Raw genomic sequence first — 25543 nt, 5'->3', positions numbered from 1 at the left:
AGTGGTTTCCACCTGGCTATCCTTCCATGAACACCATTCTTGTTCAGTCTTTTTCTGATAGTTGATTCATGAACACTCACATTAGCCAAGCTGCGAGAGTGGCCTGCAGATCCTTGGATGTTACTCTGGAGTTCTTTGTGACTTCCTGGATTATTTGCTGGTTTGTTCTTGGGGAGGTTTTGGTAGGACGACCGCTCCTGGGTAGAGGAGTGACTGTGGTCTTGAACATTCTCCATTTGTAGATTTGTCTGACAGTGGATTGGTAGAGCCCCGAATTCTTAGAAATTGTTTTGTAACCCCTTCTAGACTACTGAGCATCAGTAACTGCTTTTCTGAGATCCCCGAGAGAGTTCTTCTGATCGTGGCATGACATGTTTCCACACACCTGTATGGTGAAGACCAAACGCACAAAGTTTCTGATCTTTATATCGGGTGGGGCCTCCCAAACTCACACTTGAGGATCTACCTAATTATTTAAACACCCGATCCTAATTATCCCCTTTAATTTAGCTGATAAAACCAGGGTTTCAGTTACCTTTGCGCATACCCTGACTCTTAATTACTCATTGTCCAATTCATACATCATTTTATTTTCAAAAGACATGGATTTGGTTAATATAAGCTCTATTGGATATTTAAGAAGATAATGGTATGGGTTCAAGAAGGTCATCATGGAAAAACTATGGAATTTCTGTAATTATCATTGGGATTCACAAACTTTTTCTTGCCACTGTACATCTCATCGGGCAGAACTATTGGCGACATATAATGCCTTCATGAGGAAAGGATCAGTAAGATACACAGTAACTAACGATGGTAGTTTCTCACTTGATTTATATATAAAATAATTTTGTATCTGTTTCTTGAGATAGTGTAATCCATGTTATTGTATAGAGGTCTCATAAACATGATGATTCTTGCTGAGGGTTCCTCTTCTTCTTTTTTTTTTTTTTTTTTAACACACTTTTTAACATACGTTTGTTTTTAAGGCTCTGAATGTTGGCATTATATGAGTTCGTCATAGTTTGCATTTTGTTTTAAAAACGCCATCAGTTCACTATACAAAATGTGTGTTTTGTGCAGAAAGAGTTTTTTTATCATTATAGGTATTAATCATACTTATTGTATTAGTTGTGTTGAACAAAATCCCAATGGCTTTGTTTTCCAAACTTTGGATGCGTTCAGAACAGTTACGTTCACTTAAATACTACACAAATCCGAACATATTCTGCTTTTCTATGAAATCTGGACGTTTATTTTTCAAATACATTTTTGCAAACGTTTAAAAACGAACTGAATGTTTTTGTTCGTGATATCTTGAGTACTGCACGAGCTCGTTGGAAGAATTAGAGTTGAAATGATAAAGTTCATCAGCATTGATTTTATGGGAAATAACTTCTTTTTAATGGTAACATATTGACAAGATGGCATTATATTCTACAAGTCCCATTAATAAATAAAAAAATATCACGTGGGTACATGTTCATGTCTCAGACAGGAAAGCAAACTTGCCTTTCCCCATTATCGCTTAGCAAACAGGGCTTCCACTGCTGCCAGGGATTCTGGGTAATGATATGCAAATGATCACTCGATGAGTCACTTTACCTCTTATTCATTTTAACATTGACCCCTGTATTTTCTTCAATAAATAATGCATTACTAGATTGAAGATATCAATTAATAGGACTTTTATAAAACTTTTGTATAGTTTGACAAGTGGATATTACCATAGTGCAGTGATTTCCAACCTTTTTTGTTTGGAGGAACCCTTGAAGTATTTCGAAAAATCTCGGGGAACCCCTATCTGGCTGACACATATTAGGTTCGACAGGGGTCAGTGACAACATTTCACACCTCACGAGCCACCTCTATTTCCCACCCTCTACCCATGTATTTCTCTCCCATCCATCTCACTAACTCTCCCCCTCTGCCGCCTCTCATGTATTTATCCCTTGCGTCTCACTCTTACTCCCTCTTTTCCTCACTCACTCCTGCCCGCCTCTCTTCTCTCACTCGCCCCTACCTTCTGTCAATTACCCCACTCTCTCTCAATCCACCCACCAAAAAACCCCACCCCCAGGGGGTGGGGGGTCTGTGGTCCGTAGGAGGAACCCCTGAGACTGCTTCAAGGAGCCCCAGGGGTTCCACAGAGCCCTGGTTGGGAATCACTGCCATAGTGAGTGCTGAAATCATCTTTAGAATGGTGAAGGCAACAGCCACCTTTTAATATTGGTACTAATATTTAAAAAGAAATACATTTTAAGGTATTTTGCTCCTGTGAAATGTTATTTGAAGTTATCTTTAAATAACAGTGTAACTATATAAGCAACATAATTAGCCTGTAACTTTTCTGGTCAGGGTCTTCCTTTCTCCTTATGTTGCAGGTTTCAATCCACAAACCGTGTCCGTTTCCTGAATATACAATTGTCTGCAGACTTCTATTGCACATAGATCAAAGTCAAAATAAGTTGGGGACCAATTCTTAAATCTGACTGCAACTCGTGCAACATCTTTCTCCCCCCCCCCATTCCTCCACTATCTCCCCCAATTTCTTTATCTCGCCCTCCATTTCTCCTCTACCCCCCCCCCTATTCCTCCTATATCTCTCCCCCCATCCCACTTCCCCCTCTCTCCCCCATCCCTCCTTGCCACTCTCTCCCATCACGTATGTACCCCATCCCTCCCCACCGCCTCTCTCCCGTCACTTCTTCTCCTCCCCCCTCCCCCGTCGCCTCACACGCTCTCTCTCCCCGTCATCTCATCACCTCTCTCGTTCTCTGCAGCTCCCTCCCCCAGTCACCCCTCTCTCGCTTTCTCTCTCTCTGCCCCCCAATTCTGGTCACCCCTCTCTCGCTCTCTCTCCCATGTCACTCCTCTCTCTCTCGCCCCTGTCCCCTCCACAGAACCCCCCTGTTTCCAATCATGTAAAATTATTTTACAAATTTAACAGGATTGCTGCTTTAAGATTTTGTTGGGATGCAATTTGATATTGGGTAAGACTAACCAACGCCCTCCCCTAACTTAATACACTATTGCCTAAGAAAATATTGCTGCATGCAGAGAAATAACGTCTACCTTTTACTTAAACTTAATTCACGATTGGCACAGAGCCACCTTTTTATCTTCAGGGATAGCTAAGTAGTTCTAAATTTGCTTTGGGAAATATGGCCACCCAAAGTGCTGCTTTGGCAGAAGCAAAGTAAAGCGGCTGTAAAAATATAGCATAATGCAGCAACATAACGTGGATGTAGCATTAACTTCTTCCCTGCCAGTAGGGATTGCGAAGTCCCTCTGGCAGAAAAGGGTTTAAGATGATGTCTTGCATGAAACTTCTACGGCTGGTAACAAATGTACAGTAATTGACCTCTTGTATGTTTGTATAAAATCCAAATACGTTTTTGATCTGCTTTTCTTAATGAACACAAATGGTGTTTATTGGTGTTACACATTCCTGTAACCTTCTGTATCATACTCACAAAGCTGCCGCCTGTTCGTGCTATTATAGATCGCAAGTTATTACTGACTATTCATTGCATTCTTAATTCATTTTTTATCCCAATGAAAGTAGGCATTTTTGGTCTTTGTAAAAAAAACAAATTAAAAAAAAAACAAGAAGTGTGCAGTTCTGAACTTAATTTGACAGTTAATACCCATTTGTAAAAGTTTAATATTTTTAGAATGTTCTCTTGTAGTACTGATTTTGCTTGTATTGTACTCTAAGTGCCATTTAATAATGCATGTCTCTTAATAAGCTTTATCTGTGCTGATAGCATGTCTAATCTACTGTTGCCTGCCTAAAGGACATCTTGAAACCTTAACACATACAGCTCTCCAGGCTTGTGATGAGTGAAACATTATTTTGGCAGCAAAAAACTCTCTACGATAAACCAAAATAATACAGTCACAAGGTTTTTTTGTATGTGAAATGATGGTATTGGATACAATTATGTAACAAAACATATGTCAAATAAGTAGATTCTGAGAAATATATACCGATATTATGGTCGTGATGCCTTATTTTTATTTTTTAACAAACAGACTTGTTTTGCTTTGTGATTTTTTATTAGAGTTTCTGCAATTTAACACTTAAATACACATTGCTTGATTTAAATGAAAACCAGTGTTGCTGTTGGTAAAGCCAAAACAAAACACAAGCAGATACTGTATCTTCAGATTGCCACCGGAAAAAAATGAAGAGAATAGCAATCTGAAGATATCTGATTGTGTTTAGGCCTTTCATCTCCTAGAAGTAGATGTTTTCCTGCCTACTGTTAAACTCATACTGATTTATTTATTTTTAAATACGGCTATCACTGTGCTTTCTTTGCTTTCCTATGGTTGTCAATATCTGTTTTGGGCGAGATTGGTCTTTTTTAATGGGTTTCATTTTTTTCTAGATTCAGATAGCGTGGTTGGTTCTGCACAAAGCGTGTACATGTCTTCAAAGAGCTGCAACTTTACTGATGATGGCTATGGGTGCCTTTCAACAAACATACCTGCCCTGGAGTTGATGGCACTGTACGTGGCAGCCGCCATGCATGACTACGACCACCCTGGCCGTACAAACGCCTTTCTTGTGGCCACGAATGCACCACAGGTAGGTGATCCATTCACATGGGCGAAATAAACCACGTTTGTGAAATGCAATTCTACTCGTCATGTACATCTGCCATAGAATAGCACACAGACGTGATACAGAGAGTGGTCACTAACTATAAAGTGATCAGCAATTAGTGCTTTAATACAAAGTGAACAATACATGTGACAGTATCAAAAAATACAATGTACAACAAATGTGCAGTGATACAAAAATAAATAAAGTGTCAACTCCGTGCTCAAACCCTCTGGTAGGGCCGGTCTTCATTGGTCCCACAAAACGGCAATTCTCACAGTCCAGGGGGGATCTTCTATAAAAACCAGCTATCTTAATGAAAGCTCGTGAATTGCTTAATATGGCTGGATAATAATAACTTGAACTATTTCATATAGTGCTTTTCTCCCAATGGGACTCAAAGCGCTTCACAATTACAGTAAAGTGCGCGGTACGCAGCACATAGGAATGTTACAGACACAGTCCCTGCACAAGTGAGCTTACAATCTATTATTTTGGTGCCTGAGGCACAAGGAGATAGTGACTTGCCCAAAGTCACTCACTGAGCTGCTCCTTCTCCCTTAACATACTGAGAAGGCCATTCTCAATAAATACTGGAGTATTCTGATGTATATTGTAGGAGGCAAAACAGACTTTGTGTAAATGTTTAACTTCATTTATCAGAAAAAGTTAAATGTGACATCACTGGAAGACCCCCGGATATCATGGACGTGTGTATGTTCTTATGCCCACATTACTGTACTTTCCTCAGAGCAGAGGGGGGTGTTGGCAACAGTACCTCTAAGGGGAAAAAGTATCGGGACTGCAAAATATACAGGGAAAAATATAACGTTGTTTGGTTTGGTGCTTAGAACAAACTATCTCCGGTCAAACTGGATAGAACAAAATACTATAGGAACAAAACAAAGTTTAAAGCACCATGAAGTTGGAGAGAATACTATATTTACTCGATCGTCCTAGAAATACAAAAAGATACAAGCAAAGCTAAAAAAAATAATATTCTAAGCCTCTGATGGAACTGCAGCTCTGAATTTTTTTTTTTGTTTTCAAACACAGAGAAAATGCAACACACACACACACACATTGCAAAAAAAATCACAAGCTGTGACAATAGTGATAAACTTGAAGTGAAAACATGAGATCTCACAAGTGTGAAGATCAAGGTAAATCAGTAGAGATATACTGTACTCCAGATAGAATGGTCCTTGATCCAAGGCTTGGTGTAAGCAGATCCAAATACATATATGGAAAAAGGAAGGGGCAAAAATAGTGCAAAACAATTGTATACAGAAAGGAAAGAGAAGTAATGCACTTACACAAAGACAATTGGTTAAACGCAGATGGACATGTGTGGAGTTGCAGGGGAACGCTGGCTCTTCTTAGTGCTCTTTCTCTCCATCCGCCCAGCTGGTTGTCACGGTCCCGCGCTGTCCAGTGACATCACAGATGTGGGCGGAGGTAAGCGAGGAGAGAGTCCGTCCGTTCACCGAGGGACACAAATACACAGGGAAACTCAGTTGCTGCTCACTTGAAACATGTATTTGCAGTGGTTTAAACACCCTATGTATTTCACTCATTGAAGAGCTTCATCAGGGGTACTGTTCTCGAGGGAATAGGGTCCCTCTTGTAGTCCATCTAATGACGTCACAATGCGAACATGTCCAATCAAACAATACAAAAAAACACAGACACTAGTGATGAAATCACTAATGACAAAATGAGGATGCTAAATAATGCTGCAAGATGTAATTAAACGAGATAAGCAAAACTAAAAAGACGTGTTAATAATCACAGGTTACATTTTTTTTTATAAAGGTATGAGTGTAAACACGCATATTTATTATAAAATATAATCTAAAAATATTTATTAGAAAATATATTATTAAAAATAAGTGTTCGCACTCTCTTAGCCCCTTTTTTTAAACTGTGATTACTAACACGTCTCTTATCTTTTATTTCGTGGATATTTCGTTTAATTATATTTTGCAGCAATATTCAGCTGCTTCTGGTTGTTATTAGTTATTCTATCACTACTGTTTTTCTCTGCATTTTTTGATCGGACATGTTTGCATTGTGACGTCATTAGATGGACTACAAGAGGGACCCTACTCCCTCGAGAACAGTACCTCTGATGAAGCTCTTCAATGAGTGAAACGCGTAGGGTGTTTAAACCACTGCAAATACATGTTCCAAGTGAGCAGCAGCTGAGTTTCCCTGTGTACTTGTGTCCCTCGGTGAACACTCTCTCCTCGCTTACCTCCGCCCACATCCGTGATGTCACTGGACTGTGCAGGCCCGCGACAAACAGCTGGGCTGATGGAGAGAGAGAGCAAACTAAGAAGAGCCAGCGTTCCCCTGCAACTCCACACATGTCCATCTGCATTTAACAACCTGTCTTTGTGTAAGTGCATTACTTCTCTTTCCTTTCTTTATACAATTGTGTTGCACTATTTTTGCCCCTTCCTTTTTCCATATATTTGGATTTGCTTGCACCAAGCCTTGGATCCAGGACCATTCTATCTACTGATTTACCTTGATCTTCCGCCGTGTGAGTGGGAGATTTTCCTTTTTTTACTTCACGATTGTCACAATGTAATTTTGTTGTTGTTGCAATATTTGTGTGTTTTAATTGCACACACTCCGGTGGTCTTACGCTTTACAAACTAACCATACATTTTAAAATATTTGCAGTATGATAAACATGAATAAAGAAAACACAGCGCCAACTACTAAATACAAACAGTGACTAAATATCCCGCTGCTGGATTGTGTGTGTGGGGGGGGGGGGGTGATTCAAATCCTCCCAAAAAGTAATATATCAAGGAAAAAGGAATACCAGCGCGTGAATTAAATATGTGCCCTAATGTGCAAAAAAAAAAACTGTGTTTAAACCTATAAAACACATAACTATCCTATATACAGTGCAAAATATATCCAATCTCTGTGAAAAATGCACTTACATAAACAAATGTCCAAGTGAAAATGTCCCGCAAAGTAAGTCCACTTTGGAGAAGGTATCCACAGGTTAACTTGATCCAGATGATAGGTGTGTCTCTTCACACTTGTTCCACTTGAAGAAAAGAGAGAGGGACATGGCATAATAACGTTTATTACAGGAAAAGATAAAAGTAGGAACACTCACAATCATCGTGCTATACAGCAGCAGCACCCCTCTCCTACCTCCTCTGTCCTCTCCTCCCCTGTCCTCTCCTCGCCTGTACTCCTGTCCTCTTCTCCCCTCTCCTCTCCTCCCCTGTCCTCTACTCCCCTGTCCTGTCCTCTACTCCCCTGTCCTTTACTCCCCTGTCCTCTCCTCGCCTGTTCTCTCCTGTCCTCTCCTCGCCTGTCCTCTCCTCGCCTGTCCTCTCCTCGCCTGTCCTCTCCTCGCCTGTTCTCTCCTCCCCTCTCCTCACCTGTCCTCTCCTCGCCTGTTCTCTCCTCCCCTCTCCTCCCCTGTTTTGTCGTCCTCCCTATTTATCGAAAGACAGAACACTGGGCAGGTCAAATGCATTCCCACTGACTGTTTATTCTCAATTTCCAAGGAAACCAAAACAGCCAAATGTTTTCTTTAACCACTTTACACTGATTTTCATTTGTTTAAGGAAGGGGGAGGGGGCTTAACTCCAATCCTCAAGCCCCCCTTCTCTCTTCCCCCCTCCCCCCAACAGGTCAGAGGTTCATGATATCCAAGTTAAAGCACAGGTGGCTCAATCGGCGGCTCAGTCGAAGATTGAGCCTTTGGTTGAGCCATCTGTGCTGAAGCAGGGATATCCTGAAAACCTGATATATTGTGGGGGCTTGAGAACTGGAGATGAGAATCACTGGCTTAAGGTCGTTTCCACATATTTGAGCCATGTAGGACTGTCCTTATTTTATTTTTTTACCTACCAAATTACATTCATTGTTATTATACTATATCTGTACTATATCGCTTTTCCTGTGGCTATTTGACAAATTACAGTGTTGTTTTTTTACATAGCGAGGCTGAGGTTTAATATGATGGGATTTAAGATTCCTTAATGTTTATTCCATCACTGAAATCGGAACTTTGTTAAAAGGAACAGCAGTGAGATAAAGGTGGCGTTGCGCATTTCCTATACGTTTCTTTCCCAGTTGATTTAGAATGCACATAACAAGGATTCACCCTTACGTGTAATATGATTATGGTGCATCAGCTGGGTGGCGTTTTAATCCCATTATAAAGATCGATTTGACATGGCTATGAAGAAAGGTTGGGATATTTTTCAGGGCAGACATTGAGGCTCCTACTGGACATTGATTTAAAGTTGAATCATTCTAAATTTGGTATTTAGCTATTTTTCCCCCTTCACTATGGATGTAACTGGTCCCTACATGCAGGTATGCAGGTGACCCCTAACCTTAACCGGTCCCTATATGCAGGTGACCCCTAACCTTAACCGGTCCCTACATGCAGGTATGCAGGTGACCCCTAACCTTAACCGGTCCCTACATGCAGGTATGCAGGTGACCCCTAACCTTAACCGGTCCCTACATGCAGCTATACAGGTGACTCCTAACCTTAACCGGTCCCTACATGCAGGTATGCAGGTGACTCCTAACCTTAACCGGTCCCTACATGCAGGTGACTCCTAACCTTAACCGGTCCCTACATGCAGGTGACCCCTAACCTTAACCGGTCCCTACATGCAGGTATGCAGGTGACCCCTAACTTTAACCGGTCCCTACATGCAGGTATGCAGGTGATCCCTAACCTTAACCGGTCCCTACATGCAGGTATGCAGGTGACCCTTAACCTTTCAAACTAACTTAATATTTAATGCAAACAACTAATCAGACAAAGGTTTGGCACCATTTTTATTGTTATGATTTTTTTTTTTTTCAATGTTTGTTTGTTTTTTAAATAAAGAATATGTTGCTATTTTGGGTAACTTACATTTTGTACTTTTTATTTTTGTTTTTCAAAGAAAGCAATGGGACACAGTGAATTGAAGTTTGTGTATGCTGATCAGGACATATAGCCTCCTCTGACAGTGTCGTCTCGGCCCTGTCCGCTCATCTATCCTCTCATGTTAGTGCGCTAAGGAGGATGTGGGCATCTTTTGAGGGTTTCACCAAGGGCGTGGGCACAGATGAGCCGGGTATCGAAGGAAACCCTTACAGGGGTTTTATTCTGTATGTACTCTGCTTTTCAGGATCCCTTCTAAACGGGGAAAAAAACACGGTTGATTTACAGTTTCTTTTTGTTTGAAGGATTATTACATTTATTTACAGAATCCAATTACATTAGTCTGACTCTTTTGATGGCTTCAAGCCATAAATAGCCTGCAGCATTCCTCCATTTACAGGAAGACCTAGCTGTTGCTTCTATATGGGATCTTACATAATGCCAGTTGGTGAGGTTGAGCTGGGAGATTAAAAATAGAGTGGCTTTGTTCTTGCGTATCACCACATGCAGCCATTCACATGCTATTTAATCTTGTTTTAGGCTGTTCTGTACAACGACAGATCTGTCCTGGAAAATCACCATGCAGCCTCGGCATGGAATCTGTTCCTGTCACAACCAGAATTCAATTTTCTCACGCATCTGGATCACGTGCAGTTCAAACGGTTTCGTTTCTTAGTGATTGAAGCCATCCTCGCCACAGATCTCAAAAAGCACTTTGATTTCCTTGCGGAGTTTAATGCCAAGGTTTGTGCTGGAAGCTCATGCATGTTATCCTGCAATGAATTATTTTGCTGAATCTTGTTTTTACATTGGATCAAAGCAGAATATGTATGGCCATTTTTAAAGCCGCATGGTTAAACTCAATATCTCATTGCTGAAGTACTTCTAATGCAAACCCACTATTGTGAGGTGTCTAACATTTTAAATACCATAACAGGTGTTTTGCATATGAATGTTTTACTACTTAATGGGACCTTTCTGTGACCCTGTCCCTGTGTGGGACAACATTTTGATCCACCGACTAAACATTCCATGCAATGTTAAATCATAGACTGCTGCAAGTTCAAAAGCCAGGCTTTATATAACTTCGATACTGGGACATGCTTCAATAGTCACTACGGAATATTCTTCAGCTGTGAGAACAGACTAGAGATGGGGTTCTTTACTCCAGCCCGCAACCCCCCCCCCCCCCACACACACACACACACCTCCCAAACAGGTGAGGTTTTAAGGATATCCCAGCTTCAGCACAGGTGGCTCAATCAGTGGCTCAGTCAATGTCTCAGTTTAACATTTAATCGCCTTTTCCTCAGTAAAAAACAAACATAGATGCCCAAAGCTACTTAATACAGCGCAATACCTATATATTCACTTGAAAAAGGGTCATTTAGTTGAACCCTTTGGCCAAAGGGTCTTCAACCTGCTGCCACTTTCAAGGCATGACCGTTAGCCTTTTCCTCAGTACTCAAAGAATGTAGGCTACTTAATGAGTTTTACCTTTACAACAACAATATAGACGATAGGGGGACATTTTATCTACATGGTCCTTTCAGCTATATATAATTTTTTTGAAGTAATTCTGTACTAGTCTTTCATGGCTTCTGAGGCAAAACGTTAATATGGATTTCAGCTATATCACTATAATAAACTGCATTCTAATTTACAGCTCATTTAATCTCTCTTACTAGGTGAATGATGTAAACAGCAATGGTATAGACTGGAGTAATGAAAATGACCGTCTTTTAGTATGCCAAGTATGCATTAAGTTGGCAGACATTAACGGCCCAGCAAAAATCAGAGACTTGCACTTGAAGTGGACAGAAGGCATTGTCAATGAATTTTATGAACAGGTAAGCAAAGGGTGGAGACTGGGCTTGTGATCGGTCTCACAATATACAGGTCAACCCCCTTATAACGCTGTGCTTGGGGTCCAAAGAATCACATTGCGTTATAAGCGGATCGCGTTAGAAATAATGTACAATTGTATGCCTTGTACAATAAAGTACTTAAGATACCAATAATCGTGTTGTAAAGTAATCATAAATACAAAAAATTGGGAGCCACACTTGCATCGCGTTATAAGCGGATTCGCGTTGTAACGGATCGCGCTATAACGGGGTTGAGCTGTACTGTCACCTTTTCACTGTAAGTAATAAAACGTAATTGTATTATTTTCTTTGCTATTTAATCAAAATGGCTTTAACAGGTCATGCATTTTAGGTGCCACAGTAGTAAAGAACATGAAGTTGTAATTTCACTACATTTACATTTTCGTGTTGAAAGTAGTTTTCATTTGTTTTTGATGCGGATTGCCATATAAATTGTAAAACAAAATGTAATAGATGTAATAAAATACATATATATTTCAGATACTTTTGATTTATTATGTTCAGAACATGTAATGTGTATTAAATGTTTTTTTTATATTTGTTTTAAGAATAATATCAATGGTTATGATGACTCACAGATCTGATGATATACATAATGTATTAATGTATTGCCTTTGCTGTGTGTTACCAAATAGGGACAGGCATTTCTATACAGGGGTATAGTGTGTGTATATATATATATATATATATATATATATATATATATATATATATATATATATATATATATATATATATATATATATATATATATATATATATATATATATATATATATATATATATATATACATGTAGAGGTATCAGTACCGTGTTAGCCGAGCTTCAATAATCAAAAAATTATTACTAATTATTACTAATTTACTACACACGGGGTTACTAACGGGGTCGCGCTAATTTAAAAAAAAAAAAATGCCCGCCGCATCAGTGCATATAGTATTTACCCCGCGGTCCCGGCTTCCCCCTGTCACCGCGTGACAGGAGATGGGAGGGGGGATGCCCCTCCGGCTTCCGCTTCCCCTGCCACCGCGTGACAGGAGATGGGAGGGGGGATTCCCCTCCGGTTCCGGCTTCCCCTGCCACCGCGGTACAGGAGATGGGAGGGGGGGATGCCCCTCCGGTCCGGCTCCCCCTGCCACCGCGTGACAGGAGATGGGAGGGGGGATTCCCCTCCGGTCCGGCTCCCCCTGCCACCGCGTGACAGGAGATGGGAGGGGGGATTCCCCTCCGGTTCCGGCTTCCCCTGCCACCGCGGTACAGGAGATGGGAGGGGGGATGCCCCTCCGGCTTCCGCTTCCCCTGTCACCGCGTGACAGGAGATGGGAGGGGGGATTCCCCTCCGGTCCGGCTCCCCCCGCCGCAGCACAGGGCCCTCGCGCCGCAATACAGGGCCCCCTGCCCTCCCCCCCATGCCCCCCCGCGCTGCACCGGGCCATCCCACCAGCCCCCGCAGCATCGGGGGCCCCCGCAGCAGCCATCATCCCCCTCCACCGCAGCACCACCCCCACCCTGCAGCCACATGCCTCAAAAATCATCCCCAAGGTAAGGTAAGGCTGATTTATGTATAAGTGTAGTGTAGTGTGTGTGTGTGTGTGTGTGTGTGTGTGTGTGTGTGTGTGTGTGTGTGTGTGTGTGTGTGTGTCAGTGTGAGCAGTGTGTGTGCAGTGTGCAGTGTGAGCAATGAGCAGTGTGTCAGTGTGTGCAGTGTGAGCAATGAGCAGTGTGTGTGCAGTGTGCAGTGTGTGTCAGTGTGTGTGCAGTGTGAGCAGTGTGTCAGTGTGTGCAGTGTGTGCAGTGTGCAGTGTGTGTGCAGTGTGTCAGTGTGTGCAATGTGCAGTGTGTGTCAGTGTGAGCAGTGTGTGTGCAGTGTGAGCAATGAGCAGTGTGTGTGCAATGAGCAGTGTGTGCAGTGTGCAGTGTGTGTCAGTGTGAGCAGAGTGTGAGCAATGAGCAGTGTGTGTGTAGTGTGTCAGTGTGTGCAGTGTGAGCAATGAGCAGTGTGCAGTGTGTGTGCAGTGTGTCAGTGTGTGCAATGAGCAGTGTGTGTGCATTGTGCAGTGTGTGTGCAGTGAGTGTGTGCAGTGTGTGCAGTGTGTGCAGTGTGTGCAGTGTGCAAAAAAAAAAAATTTTCAATTTAAATTTTTTTATTTTTTTTAAACGGGAGCCATGGGAAAACCGCGTTATAACCGAATCGCGGTATAGCGAGGCGCGTTATAACGGGGTTTAGCTGTATATATATATATATAGCGCCTTTTTGCACTTGTATTGTACATCTTGAGAATCCGTAATGTAATGATCACGGGTGACGTCATCGCAACAGCCCCGCACATGCGGTGTTAGGAGCACGACGCCTGGCTTTTTGGTGCTAAGGGGAGCTATAGAAGCGTCCACTACTAAGAGTGGTCCTCTGTAATGGTTAGAAGACAAAGTTCCAGAAGGGCATGAAACGTTGCTTGCCTTGTTTCACCTGTGGGTATGTAGGATGATTTCTGAGACCTGCTTTTCTGAGTTGTTTTTTCTGTTCTGTTTGAAGTCTAGGAATTCATATATTTATATTCTTTACTTCAAATTTTTTCTTGTGTTTGATTATTCTGCTGGAGTCAACATCTGTATTTTTGGGTGATAGTTTTTGCAGCACACCTGGACTCTGAGCACGTACTTTTACTGCATTCATATATAGTGTTTGGTGTGGTGCTGTCTGTTACTATTTGTTAATGTTTCCTATGTAATACAGTGCCATAAATGAAAAATACTTTATACGATGGTCTAATAAGTGATGCTTTATTCAGCTAATAAGGCCTCACAGAATATTTGCAGTGTATGGACACACACCAGCCCTCTTTACAGCATGTGCAGCTTGGGAAATTACCTTTCCTTACACAACACATCCACACCCCAAGAACAGTCCCAGCCAACAAGGTCAATGTTTGGTGAGCAACTTTCATGCTATGTCAGCAATATTTCTTGCAGTGTTGGCAGAAGAACAAGTCCCTGTAGATGTCGCTGTTGACCATCCTATTGTAACACTCGATAGACCTCCATTGTTCATCTGTTCCATTAACAGGTCAATTCAGATCAGTAGGTGTCACTATTGCTTAATAATCTCTGGACTATTAATGTATCTCCATGTACTTAAGACATATTTCGTGTAGCAGACTTATCCTCTGTCTTTTTAGACCAGGTGAGCGTAAACTATTGGAGCCGCGCCCCACCCCCCCCCTGCTTTCTCCTCCTCGCCCTCGCGCCCACCTCGCCTTGCTCGGTGGCATCACATGACGCCGCGGGTTCAGGTGACGTCGTGTGACCCTGTTACCATGGAGACCGCCGTGTGACGTCACTCCACATGTCACCGCGGCGTCATTTGATGCTGTGTTGCCATGGTGACGCGTCACGGCAACGCATCTGAACCCCGGTAAATGAGTTGCAGAGACCTCACGCGACCCCCCGGCATTTAATTTTAATGCCATAGGGAAGAGCGCGGGCCTCTGCAAGCGCCCGCGCCCCCCCACTTTGCGCACCGCTGTTTTAGACAATTGGTGGAAATAGTACCAAGTGAGACTACGCAAGAATTCTGTAACATGAATTTGTGTTGTCTCTCAGGGAATCGGCAACTACACCAAACGCAAACATGACAATCCTGTAGCATATGTTCTTTGTCTTTTTCAGAAAAATAGAATCATCAAAAATAGCAATTATTTATGAAATTGAAATGTAGAACCTTTACTGCAGGGGCGGTCAACTCCAGTCCTCACAAGCCACCAACAGGTCGGGTTTTCAGGCTATCCCTGCTCCAGCACAGGTGGTGCAGTCATAAGGACTGAGCCACCTGTGCTGAAATAGGGATATTCCGAAAACCCGACCTGTTGTTGGCCCGTGAGGACTGGCGTTGTCCACCCCTTTTTACACCTTATTTTTCATTAACAATGTATTCCTATATCTTCTAAAAACATGATAGGGAGATGAAGAAGCGAGTCTGGGGCTGCCAATTAGTCCATTCATGGACCGGTCTTCTCCTCAACTAGCAAAACTGCAGGAATCCTTCATTACACATATAGTGGGCCCCTTGTGTAATTCCTATGATGCAGCTGGTTTGCTTCCCGGGAGGTGGATTGATGAAGATGACGCGGAAATGGAAAGCGAGGAAGACGATTGTGACGATTTGGATTCAGAAGATGAAGAAATGGATGATGACATGAGTCCAAGTACGTATGTAGATGCTCCAGCAAATATACATTATTTAAACATTTCATCCAATGCTACATTTTATCATCAGCCTCAATGATCTCTCCTGCTGTATTTTGATTGTCACCTACATTTTTTGAACGTTTTGATTGCACTGGTGAAAGTCTTTGGACATGAGCTCAGTGGATTCACTTTATTGCTGCTATTACATGAAAATAGTTGGGGGCTTATGCTAGTAGCTTTCTTACCCCACTTATCGAGGCCTTTTAACTGTTATCAGCCAAAAATGCCTACAGCAATTCAGTAAGCCTCGTTAAGTGGGTTGAATCGCCAATTTTTTTCTGTGGTCAGAAACAAACCGCCAAGTGAGCGGCGATAAGCCACATATCGGCAGTTTAGAAACTCGTTCAATTCGAGGCTCTAGAATGGCGATTTCCTCCCAAAATCCTCTCGCCAGAAAAAGCGTGAAGCTGCCAAGAAGCTTTAGAGGCAGCGGCGAGAGAGGGACTTCGAAAAAAAAGAATACATTTTTCCTGCATCATTAATATCCGCACCGGAGGCCCCCAGCATGAATCGGGTGCAGGAAAACTGCATTTACAGGCAACTTCATTACCTTAGCGGTATTAACCGGGCACTGGTAGTTAACCCCTTTATTGCGGTAATGAAGCTGTTTTAATAAAAATGATACTAGTGTGCGTGAGTAGGGGGTCTCTGGAGCAGAACCACGTTGACTTGAGGTCCGGGACCCCCCTGCTTCCCGAAATACAGGCCCCGTTATGAGGTGCCGGTATCGCCTATGCATTTAAATCCCACTGATACGTGACGCGTGACATTTAAATGTATAGGATATACCGGCACCCCATAACGGGGCCTGTATCTCGGGAAGCAGGGGGTCACCGGACCTGAAATCAACGCGGTTCTGCTCCGGTTACCCCCTGTTCACGTACACTAGTGTTAACATTTTTTATTAAAACCCTGCAATCTCTGGCGAGATACGCGCAGGGAGAGGCGGCTCTCTCTGTGCAGCTCTCTCTGCAGCTGAGCCAGATCTCTGCAGATCGCCGGGTGAGTCCTTTTGAGAGAGGCGAACATCACGTCCCCGGCTACTCGCCAGTTTTGGGCATTTTGCTATCGCAGGTATTCGAGGCTTTCTGAATACCGTGATAGCAACGCTCCATAAACTGGCTGCATAACCGGCCCAGCGAGTTGGTTTATGCAGGCTACTCGCATAGGCCCCACAGTGTCTATCTAATGTTTGTGATGTACTCACTGATCCAGAAAGCTGATAAGTTTATGACCATCTCCACTATCTCAGAACACTCTTTTGAAACAGAGTTTAATAAATGTAGGTGGTCCATACTTTGTTAAATCATAGGTTAACAAACACAATCATAGGTTAAAATGGATTTATTTGTCGTAATTGCACAGTAAACTCTTCACACTCTTAGCCCTGTGTGTAATGGTGGCTATGGCATGTATGTTAGACGACTGCTGTCCCAGTTTCAGGCAGATCATTGTTGGGTGAATGCCAACACAGCCAATCCCTGGAAGATGATATTAGCTTACTACATAGACAATATACAGTACAACCTATCAAAATGCTCCTCTTTACAGAGCTCCTCAAGTTAACTTGTGTTAACCTGGTACTGTAATACTGGTTTTGACACTGCTAGTCAAGTCTCATCTAGCTCTGCAACTTGTGATTCAATGGACGAGGGCAGTTTTCTATTTTTCCACGCTACAATACACACAGAAATGCATAGACAAGCACACATGGTGACTATTAACCTGCTGTGGTCATACTATGCCACAAGTACAAAGTGATTCTGAAGCTTGTAAAAAAGGCTTTTCGAGTGGATTCCCAACCTTATTTGTTTGGAGGAATCCTTGAAGTTTTCCAAAAAATCTCAGGGAACCCCTATCTGGCTGACACATATTAGGTTAATTTCACACCTCATGAGCCCCCTCTATTTCCCACCCTCTACCCATGTATTCCTCTCCCCTCTCACTCGCTCCCCCTCCTGCCTTGCATGTATTTCTCTCCCCTCCGTCTCTCTCACTCTCCCCCTCTCCCGCTTTGCATGTATTTATCTCCCCTGCGTCTCACTCTTACTCCCTCTTTTCCTCACTCAATCCCCCCCCTCTCGCCTCTCACTCGCCCCTACCTTCCGTCAATTACCCCACACTCACTCAATCCCCGCCACAAAATACATACCAAAAACACCACACTCCTAAATACATGTAACCCCACCCCGCAATACATAATAAAAATACCCGCCCCCGCCAATACATTTTAAAAAGACCCCCCACTGCCCCAATACATTTTAAAAAGACCCCCGCCGCCCCAATACATTTTAAAAAGACCCCCGCCGCCCCAATACATTTTAAAAAGACCCCGGCCGCCTCAATACATTTTAAAAAAATTGGGCCGCACAGGTAAAATCATCATATATCCCCCAGCACCCCTCATCATCATTCTCATATATCTCCCCCAGCACCCTTCATCATCCTCATATCTCCCCCAGCACCCATCATCATCATCCTCATCCTTGTATATCTCCCCAAGCACCCATCATCATCATCATCCTCATATCTCCCCCAGCACCCCTCATCATCATCCTCCTCATATACCCACCCCTATGCATGTCACATCACTCTCCCCCCTGCATGTCACATCAATCCCCTCTGAATGTCACATCAATCCCCGCCCTGTATTTCACATCAATCCCCCCCCCCCCCTGCATGTCACATCTGGTTGAGAAACACTGCATTAGACACACAATCAGTATTTTGGCAGATTTATAACATGGGCACCAAATGATTGCCAGTTTAGGTAAGAATGTAGAATGTAGAATTATACATTGTCACATGCTTTACATATGCTTTACATATAAAAATAAAAAGAAGAAAAAAGGGGGGGGGATGTAGTATTACTGCTTTAAATAGGGAACTACGTCTGTTATGATGAAGTCAAGGTTAGTGCAATAAAACCCAGCATTTTTCTAAGTTGCATAGTTTTAACCTATTAGGTATATCACTGCCACTAGCTAAATGTGGTGGTACTGTACCTTTAAAATACTACCCCCATTGTTGGACCTCAATTTTGAGTTCTCATTGGTAGTATTTGGAGTTTGTGACACTATACTTTTGCGTGTTGCAGAACCACAAAGAAGAAAAGGAAGACGGCGTATGTTTTGCCAGCTGATGCATCACCTGAGTGAGAATCACAAAGTATGGAAAAAGGTCATTGAGGAAGAAAAGAGCAAAGCGGAGGCAGACAAGCTGAAGAATGAGAACTCCTCGTTGCCTCAATCAGACGACATTCAGGTAATTGAGGAAGCAGATGAAGAAGAGGAGCGACAGTCAGGAGAGGAAAGAAAATGCTGAGCGAACTTTTGAGGGGCGTGCAACGAGTGAGCATATACTCTGCTCTCACTGTGCTAACTTTAGACTGACACTTCACATACTGTAACGTTGAAAGGCCTTAATACTGTGAGCGGATCTTTGCTGCCTCAGCAGTTTCCCACTCTATGCACTTTCACCACATGGGATATACAAACTTTATATTCAAAGATTGATTATTGTATACCTAGATGCAAAGTCCTTTGTGCCCTAATTGGTATACTAATACCATGTTCTAATGCTGCCTTGCTAAATACAGAGCTCTTATTTTCCATAAGGTACTTGCAATCGTGAAAAAAAATTGACTTCTGTTACCAAAGTGGCCACGGCTTTTTTGATTTGACTGGAGCATTGGTGGAACCCAATATTATATGTTGTCTATATATTGGTTTATTTTTTTTTGGAACTTGAATCTGTGCCTGTATTGATACAGATCGAAAAGGATTCTGTATGTACTGGGTATGGTAATCATTGGGTAGCTAAGCAATCCTAATGCTTGCATCCGTTTGAAAGACTGTGACAAAAAAGTTCTATTTTTTTTTTTATTATTATTATTATTATTATTGGAAAATCCCAGATGCATCAATTTCTGATGCCTTTTATTGTTGTTTATAATCTGCCTATGTTTTATTTTATTTTACTGAAACTTTTTTTCAGGTATGCAGTGACTATTCAAGCTCCTTTTTCTTTGAGTTGCGGTTCTGTGGTAGACCTTAAAAAAAGAAAAAAAGAAAAAAAAAAAAGCTTAAGTATTTCAGTAATGAAGAAGGGATTTTTATTTTTTTATGTAGGCAATGACGAGATAGATATATAATTTCCACTCTTACTCAGGATTCGTATGTAGAAATATGTCAGATGTAACACCCAGCAGAAAAGAAAAAAAAACACGCGCCGAAATCCACACGTTTAAATAATATTTTTGCGGTTTCCAACCATGAACAGAATACATTTTACTCCTTTTGTATGCATGCATTTTGGGAAAACAATTTCATAAGAACAAACTCGAATATTTCAAACCAAATACTCAAACAACATTTCATATGTTATAATAATAAAAAAAAGTAACCACTCCTGCAAAACACACAAAAAAAACAACTTTATAACAACCGAGGAGACAGACCGATCACAGCTATTCAAATATTTTTCACATCAATCCGTATTTTACAACTGTGATACATGGCATCTTGATCACCCTGGCCAGTGCGTATGTTAAATATGACTACTATTGTTTCGAAACTTCCCACGGCATTGTCATACCCTACTGAAGCTCAAGTAGGAAACGTGGGCAATATATTTTGTGTCAAAAAAACTTCACACAAATTATTTCCCTATTAAAAGCTATTGGGCTACGTTCTAAGCTTACAATATTATTTTGAATACTCCTATAACACGTATACAATGTTTGGTGATTAGCTTAGTCTGAAAATAAGTTAATTCTCATGCCAAATAAATGTTAAGCTATTTTGAAAAGTTTTTCTAATTCCTTTCTATGTACAAGCGTTTTTAAACGCGCTGGAAAAAAAAGTTCTGGTATACAGACTCGTCAAACTGGCACCGTGCATGAAGGTAAGAAAATGGTCACTTGCGGGTAAAATGGTTTCACCAGTTCAATACTGGTACATTGCTGTCGAACCAAAGTGATGTGATGGCAGAGAGGTTTTAATAGTTTAGGTTAACAGTAGGCGATGCCTTAAACTATATGGTTGATGCCTTAAAAGAAACTGACAATTATAGGTATTTTTGAAATTCTGAATATTGTCTTTTTTTTTTTTCGTTCTTTACTAAAGGAACTCTGAATGGTGTAATGATAGTCAATCCTGTTTATATAACCTCAATGATTAGATTGTTGCTTGCTCTGTCCATGTTTTGAGGGCCTTTCTAAAACCAGATACAATCACCTGTTTTTTCCCTATTAAAACATCACTGTTATTAAGTCAAGTTGGTCCTGTGTGACACGGCACCGTAAGTATGTGGTTTTCAACTTGTGGCCCGTTGCCACAGGCCAGTGAGTGGCCCACAGACTGCTGCTGCTAATTGCACCAACAAAAGCAGTAAAGTGCAATTTTTCTCGTGGAAACTCATTTTTCAATTAAGAAAAAAATGATAATCTGATGTAAATGTTGGAGTGTTCTAATGGGCTCCCACTTTTATTCCTTTATTGAAGTATAATTCAATACATCTTAAATTCTATTCTAGTAATCTTCTGGCCCTCCTATTTGTTATTTATTCTCATCTCGCCCCTGTGGGAGACTAGTCAAAGAACCCCTGGCAAAACCCCAAAGACTGATGCACCTGAGACTTGAGCGCAAGTGGCCTGTCATGTTGCAGATTTACAGAACATCAGATCACCACTCCAGCCAATGGTGGAAATGAAGACAGAATATATACTTGTCTGGTCAAAGAATGGATTTCATGTATTCAAATTCCTTCTTCTTCTTTTTTTTTTTTGTACCGTGTCAGCATTTTGGTAAAGCTCTGTTTGGTAAATCACTAAAACACTCTTGTTATTTATTGTACACCGTCTGTGCCAAACTCCCCCGCTGATGCCATCACTGCTACCACTGCATCATTTGTAATACTTAGGCAGTGTTCCCACCAAATAGTTCTTCTACCAGTAATAAAATTTAGCCATTTTAAACAGACATTTATTGAATTTGCTTTTTTCCAATATCATTATTCATGAAATGTGGTTTAAAAGAAGGTGTATAGAAGGATGCTATGTAAAAGTTGCTTTATTAGGTGATCTAGTGTATTTTTTTTTTTAATTCATTAGTTAAACCTGTTAAGTCACTTTTTTAATGGATGAGTGTGTAGTATACTGTACTAGTTGGTCAGTCCAGCTCTGTGATTCCCAGTTCTCAGTTGGGGTTAAAGATGCTGAGCCTCAAATTTTCAGACTGCCGGCTCTCTGCACCTCTTACCCAAAATACCAACAGGAGGCCCCATCAATTTGAAGACTAGCCGGACAGAAGTAGGACAGGTAATATGATTTTAAAGGATTTTTTTCCTTCTGATCTCTTATAAGTACTGTAAACGGTTACCTGGAGTACTTGGGATACATTTGCACATGGTGAGTTAGTGGGTGGCATGAAGTTTTATACTTTTAACTTAAAATGTAAATTGCATTATGCCAAATAGAAGTAGACAGGTAAAAGTGTAGTATGGAAACAGATTTCACCCATACATGAAGTTGAAAGGGAACTCTACTGTGAGAAACAAACACACTCTCACTTACCGTAGTTGTCAACCAATACAGTAACACCTTTTCTTAATGATGGAACTACTCCACCAATATTATCTCTCTTTTACTGACTCCTGGCCTGAAGTTGAACTTTAAAAAAATCTGTAAATTGCTTGATGAAGACCAGAGGTATAAGTCATTGGCATACTAGACGTGTAAAGAGAAACACTATCATACAGAGATGTACTGTTTGCAAAAATATTCACCCCTTGCAAATTGTTCACATGTCGCCTGAGCGTACGCCACGACTGCTTCAAATCAGACTTTACATGATGAATCCACAAGAACTACTCCAAAGTTGTAGTTAGAAAATAAAGAAGTAAGATTTACAGAGAAAAACAGATTCATCTTGGTTGCAGAAGTATTCGACCCTTAAATTAGCTCGGTGTGTAAATGAATTGCTTGAGTGGACACCGCCTGAAACCGTTTCACTAATTTTGTGACCTTTCAAAGTGGTTTAATGTGCAGATCATTTCCCTCCGCTATAAAGGCTTTCAAGCTGCAATTCACAGTGGTCCAACACAGCAACCATGAAGACCAATGGGCTTTCTAAGCAAGTCAGGGATAAAGTGGTAGAGAGTAGAGAATGGCCAGAGGCGCTGATTATCCCTGTTAGCACAGTGAAGTCCATCATTAAGAAGTGGAAGATGCATCCATACCACCCAGATCAGGTCGCCCTCCCAAACTGAGCAGCACACCTGTGTGACTTGTTATTTTATTATACGTGTCTCATACAGCTTTAATGCTGCTTTGTGCCCTTGCAGATAAATTGTTACTTTTGGGGGTGATTGGACCTGAACAAATAGCAGCGAGTTCCTGAGAGAGAATCTATTTTATGGAACTAGCTACATCATTTGGACACTCACTAACCAGCATAAGAGCCTAGCTAACTGCTCTACGGAGTGTAAGTACTAACATAACCGCTTAACGATTTTTATTAATCAATGTAACTGTTCACTTTGTTTATTTTCTTATTTTAATATTTCACACACACACACATAGAAATAATTATATATATATATATATATATATATATAATTATTTCTATGTTTATTACCTAATCTTTAAAAAGGTATATCTATTTTCATTTTACTACACATAACAAACATTGAATTGTTCTGTTTCTCGTGATTTGTTTATTTACACTCTTTGCAATATTGTAGATTTCACATTGTGGTAATCATACTATCTTATCCAACACTTATTTCTCTAACCAGCCAGCATCTATTTAGAAAACCCTATATACAGGAACATTCACGAGCACCCAGGGTCCGTGTTACTAAAGTAGGAATAGTGCAGAATAAATGAGTACTTAAGTTTTAGGTGATACCTTTTTTTATTTGGACTAACAATTTAGATTATATGACTATAGCTATTACAACTGGACTAACATGGCTATTTCTTTTTAATTCATAACGTAAGAATGCAACCAAGTAGAACATTGTGGCCAGAACACTGAGGTTTTCAGTGACATCAGAATGATGGTAGGGTGTGGCTAAATTGCAGTGGCAGCCATTTTCCTGAAGTCATCACTCACTTGTCAAAATACTGTCTGCCTTTAGATAGCTAGGCAGCTGACATCAGCATTGTGAGGTCACGTGAGCTCAAAGGGACATTATGATATACTGAATGTTGGTGAGCTATAAATGCTGAAGCCAGGAGGAGATATCATTCATCAGCATGGTGCAAAGGAGGTGGAGAGTTTCCTTGTAACAGCATCAATAACATCATGATCACCAATGAAGGCACAGAGAGATTGGAGTGCAGTTTAATCCAGCAAGGACTAGTTGGAACAAGTGATGGAGTCCACATGTGTATGTAACCCCCCCTCTGTTGGGTTTCATAGAAGTAGTGCCAGGGGTTAATAAGAGAAGACATGCTAGCCCCGCCCAGTAGTGACAAAGAAATGCTGTGTCATAGGGGGGATGTAAGGCAAAGAGACTTCTGGGAAGTCATGTACCAGAATTCAGCATGACAGGAGAGGTGGGACCTCGGGGGTAGAGGTAGGACATGTGCTTCCCCAAGTATAGTTCAGGTCAGGCCCTCCCTTTATTATGTTTCAGTCAGGGACATTACCCATGTAGTCAGGATCCATTAGCATGGCCCAGAGAGAGATGCATGTCCCACAGAGGGAATGCAGACATGCCATGAGAGGGCAATACAGAGAAGGCCCAAGAATGTCAGGGGGTCTGCCTGGCAACAGATCCCCATGTTCAGTAATCAATACCCCAGTGGAGGTGGCAGTTCCCACGACAGGGATTGCCAGTGACCAGTATCTTTGAGGAAGTGGCAGTTCCCCACCAGGGGTGGGTAGTGAATTGTTCGAGTCTATAATCGTCCAGGATCAAGTCAAGGGCCACACAAACACTCATCAAAGGCAGGAATGTGAACAGGAGCCATTCCTACGTAAAGTGAAGGAGTGTTGCCTACAAGCCTATGCAGAGGAAGAGCATTGCATGTGATGTATGAGGAAAGGTAAAAGGTACAACAGCCTGTGTTTATGTGCGACTGTATGAAGATGTTCCCATGCAAGGGAACCTATAATAAGAGACCTCTTGTACCACCCAAAAGCTTCTGGCGCCCTACTTGTCATCTCCCAGCCGACCACAACAGCCCCTGAGATAAGGTAAATTATTACTGAGTTGGACATTACACCACATCCCTGATGTAAACCTCCATAGGGAGCTCGGACCAGGAGGGTTACATGCATATTCATTTTGAGATAGTTGTTGAATTGGCTGAATATTCTCTTTAAAAGCAGCAATTTCCCCCACAAACAAATGTTTGTTTGTTTTTTGGAGTCCTGCTAACTTCCTCCAACCCCACCCAGTTCAGCCCCACTGCCTCTCCTTCACACACAGTCCCCATTCAAACACCCATGCAAAGTCACATTCCTACGCCACAGTGATTATTCCTTCTCCCCTTTCCATTTCCTCAGCAATCGCACAGACAGGAAGCTGATCTCTGGAGGGAGGGCACCTGCCCTTCCTGTATCCTGAAGATGGAGCCAGAGAGAGCGAGCTCACGGCTGAAAACAACTGGTTTGTCAGAAATGTATCCTGACGATGTCACAGATCTTTAAAATGAGGATGTGTGGATAAAACCGGGCACCTGGTATCCCTACTCTGGTGCAGCAATCTCTAGAGAGAGCCACATCTGATCTATATGAGCCTGGTGTGGGAGGAGCCGCTGCCAGAACAGGCAGAATCTATGGAGAAGGAGCTCACTCAGGAAGAAGGCGAATGGGGCTGCAGAGATAATATATTGTTACAAATAAAATTGTAATCCTT

General features: G+C 41.7%; 1 protein-coding gene across 1 annotated transcript in view; it reads left to right on the top strand.

Annotated features, from left to right (window-relative positions):
* LOC142483959 (cGMP-inhibited 3',5'-cyclic phosphodiesterase 3B-like) overlaps window positions 1-21654 on the top strand; it is a 46701-nt gene extending 25047 nt beyond the window's left edge. The window contains exons 9-13 of the mRNA XM_075583877.1: window positions 4398-4597; window positions 10080-10283; window positions 11228-11389; window positions 15384-15630; window positions 18771-21654. Coding sequence (XP_075439992.1) covers window positions 4398-4597; window positions 10080-10283; window positions 11228-11389; window positions 15384-15630; window positions 18771-18997 — 1040 coding nt within the window. The 3' untranslated portion in view covers window positions 18998-21654. The remainder of the gene's footprint in view (window positions 1-4397; window positions 4598-10079; window positions 10284-11227; window positions 11390-15383; window positions 15631-18770) is intronic.
* The last annotated feature ends 3889 nt before the right edge of the window (window positions 21655-25543 follow it).

This window comes from Ascaphus truei, unplaced genomic scaffold (assembly GCF_040206685.1).
Source record: "Ascaphus truei isolate aAscTru1 unplaced genomic scaffold, aAscTru1.hap1 HAP1_SCAFFOLD_402, whole genome shotgun sequence".
Lineage (NCBI taxonomy): Eukaryota > Metazoa > Chordata > Amphibia > Anura > Ascaphidae > Ascaphus > Ascaphus truei.
This window is presented reverse-complemented; position numbering and strand designations above follow the sequence as displayed.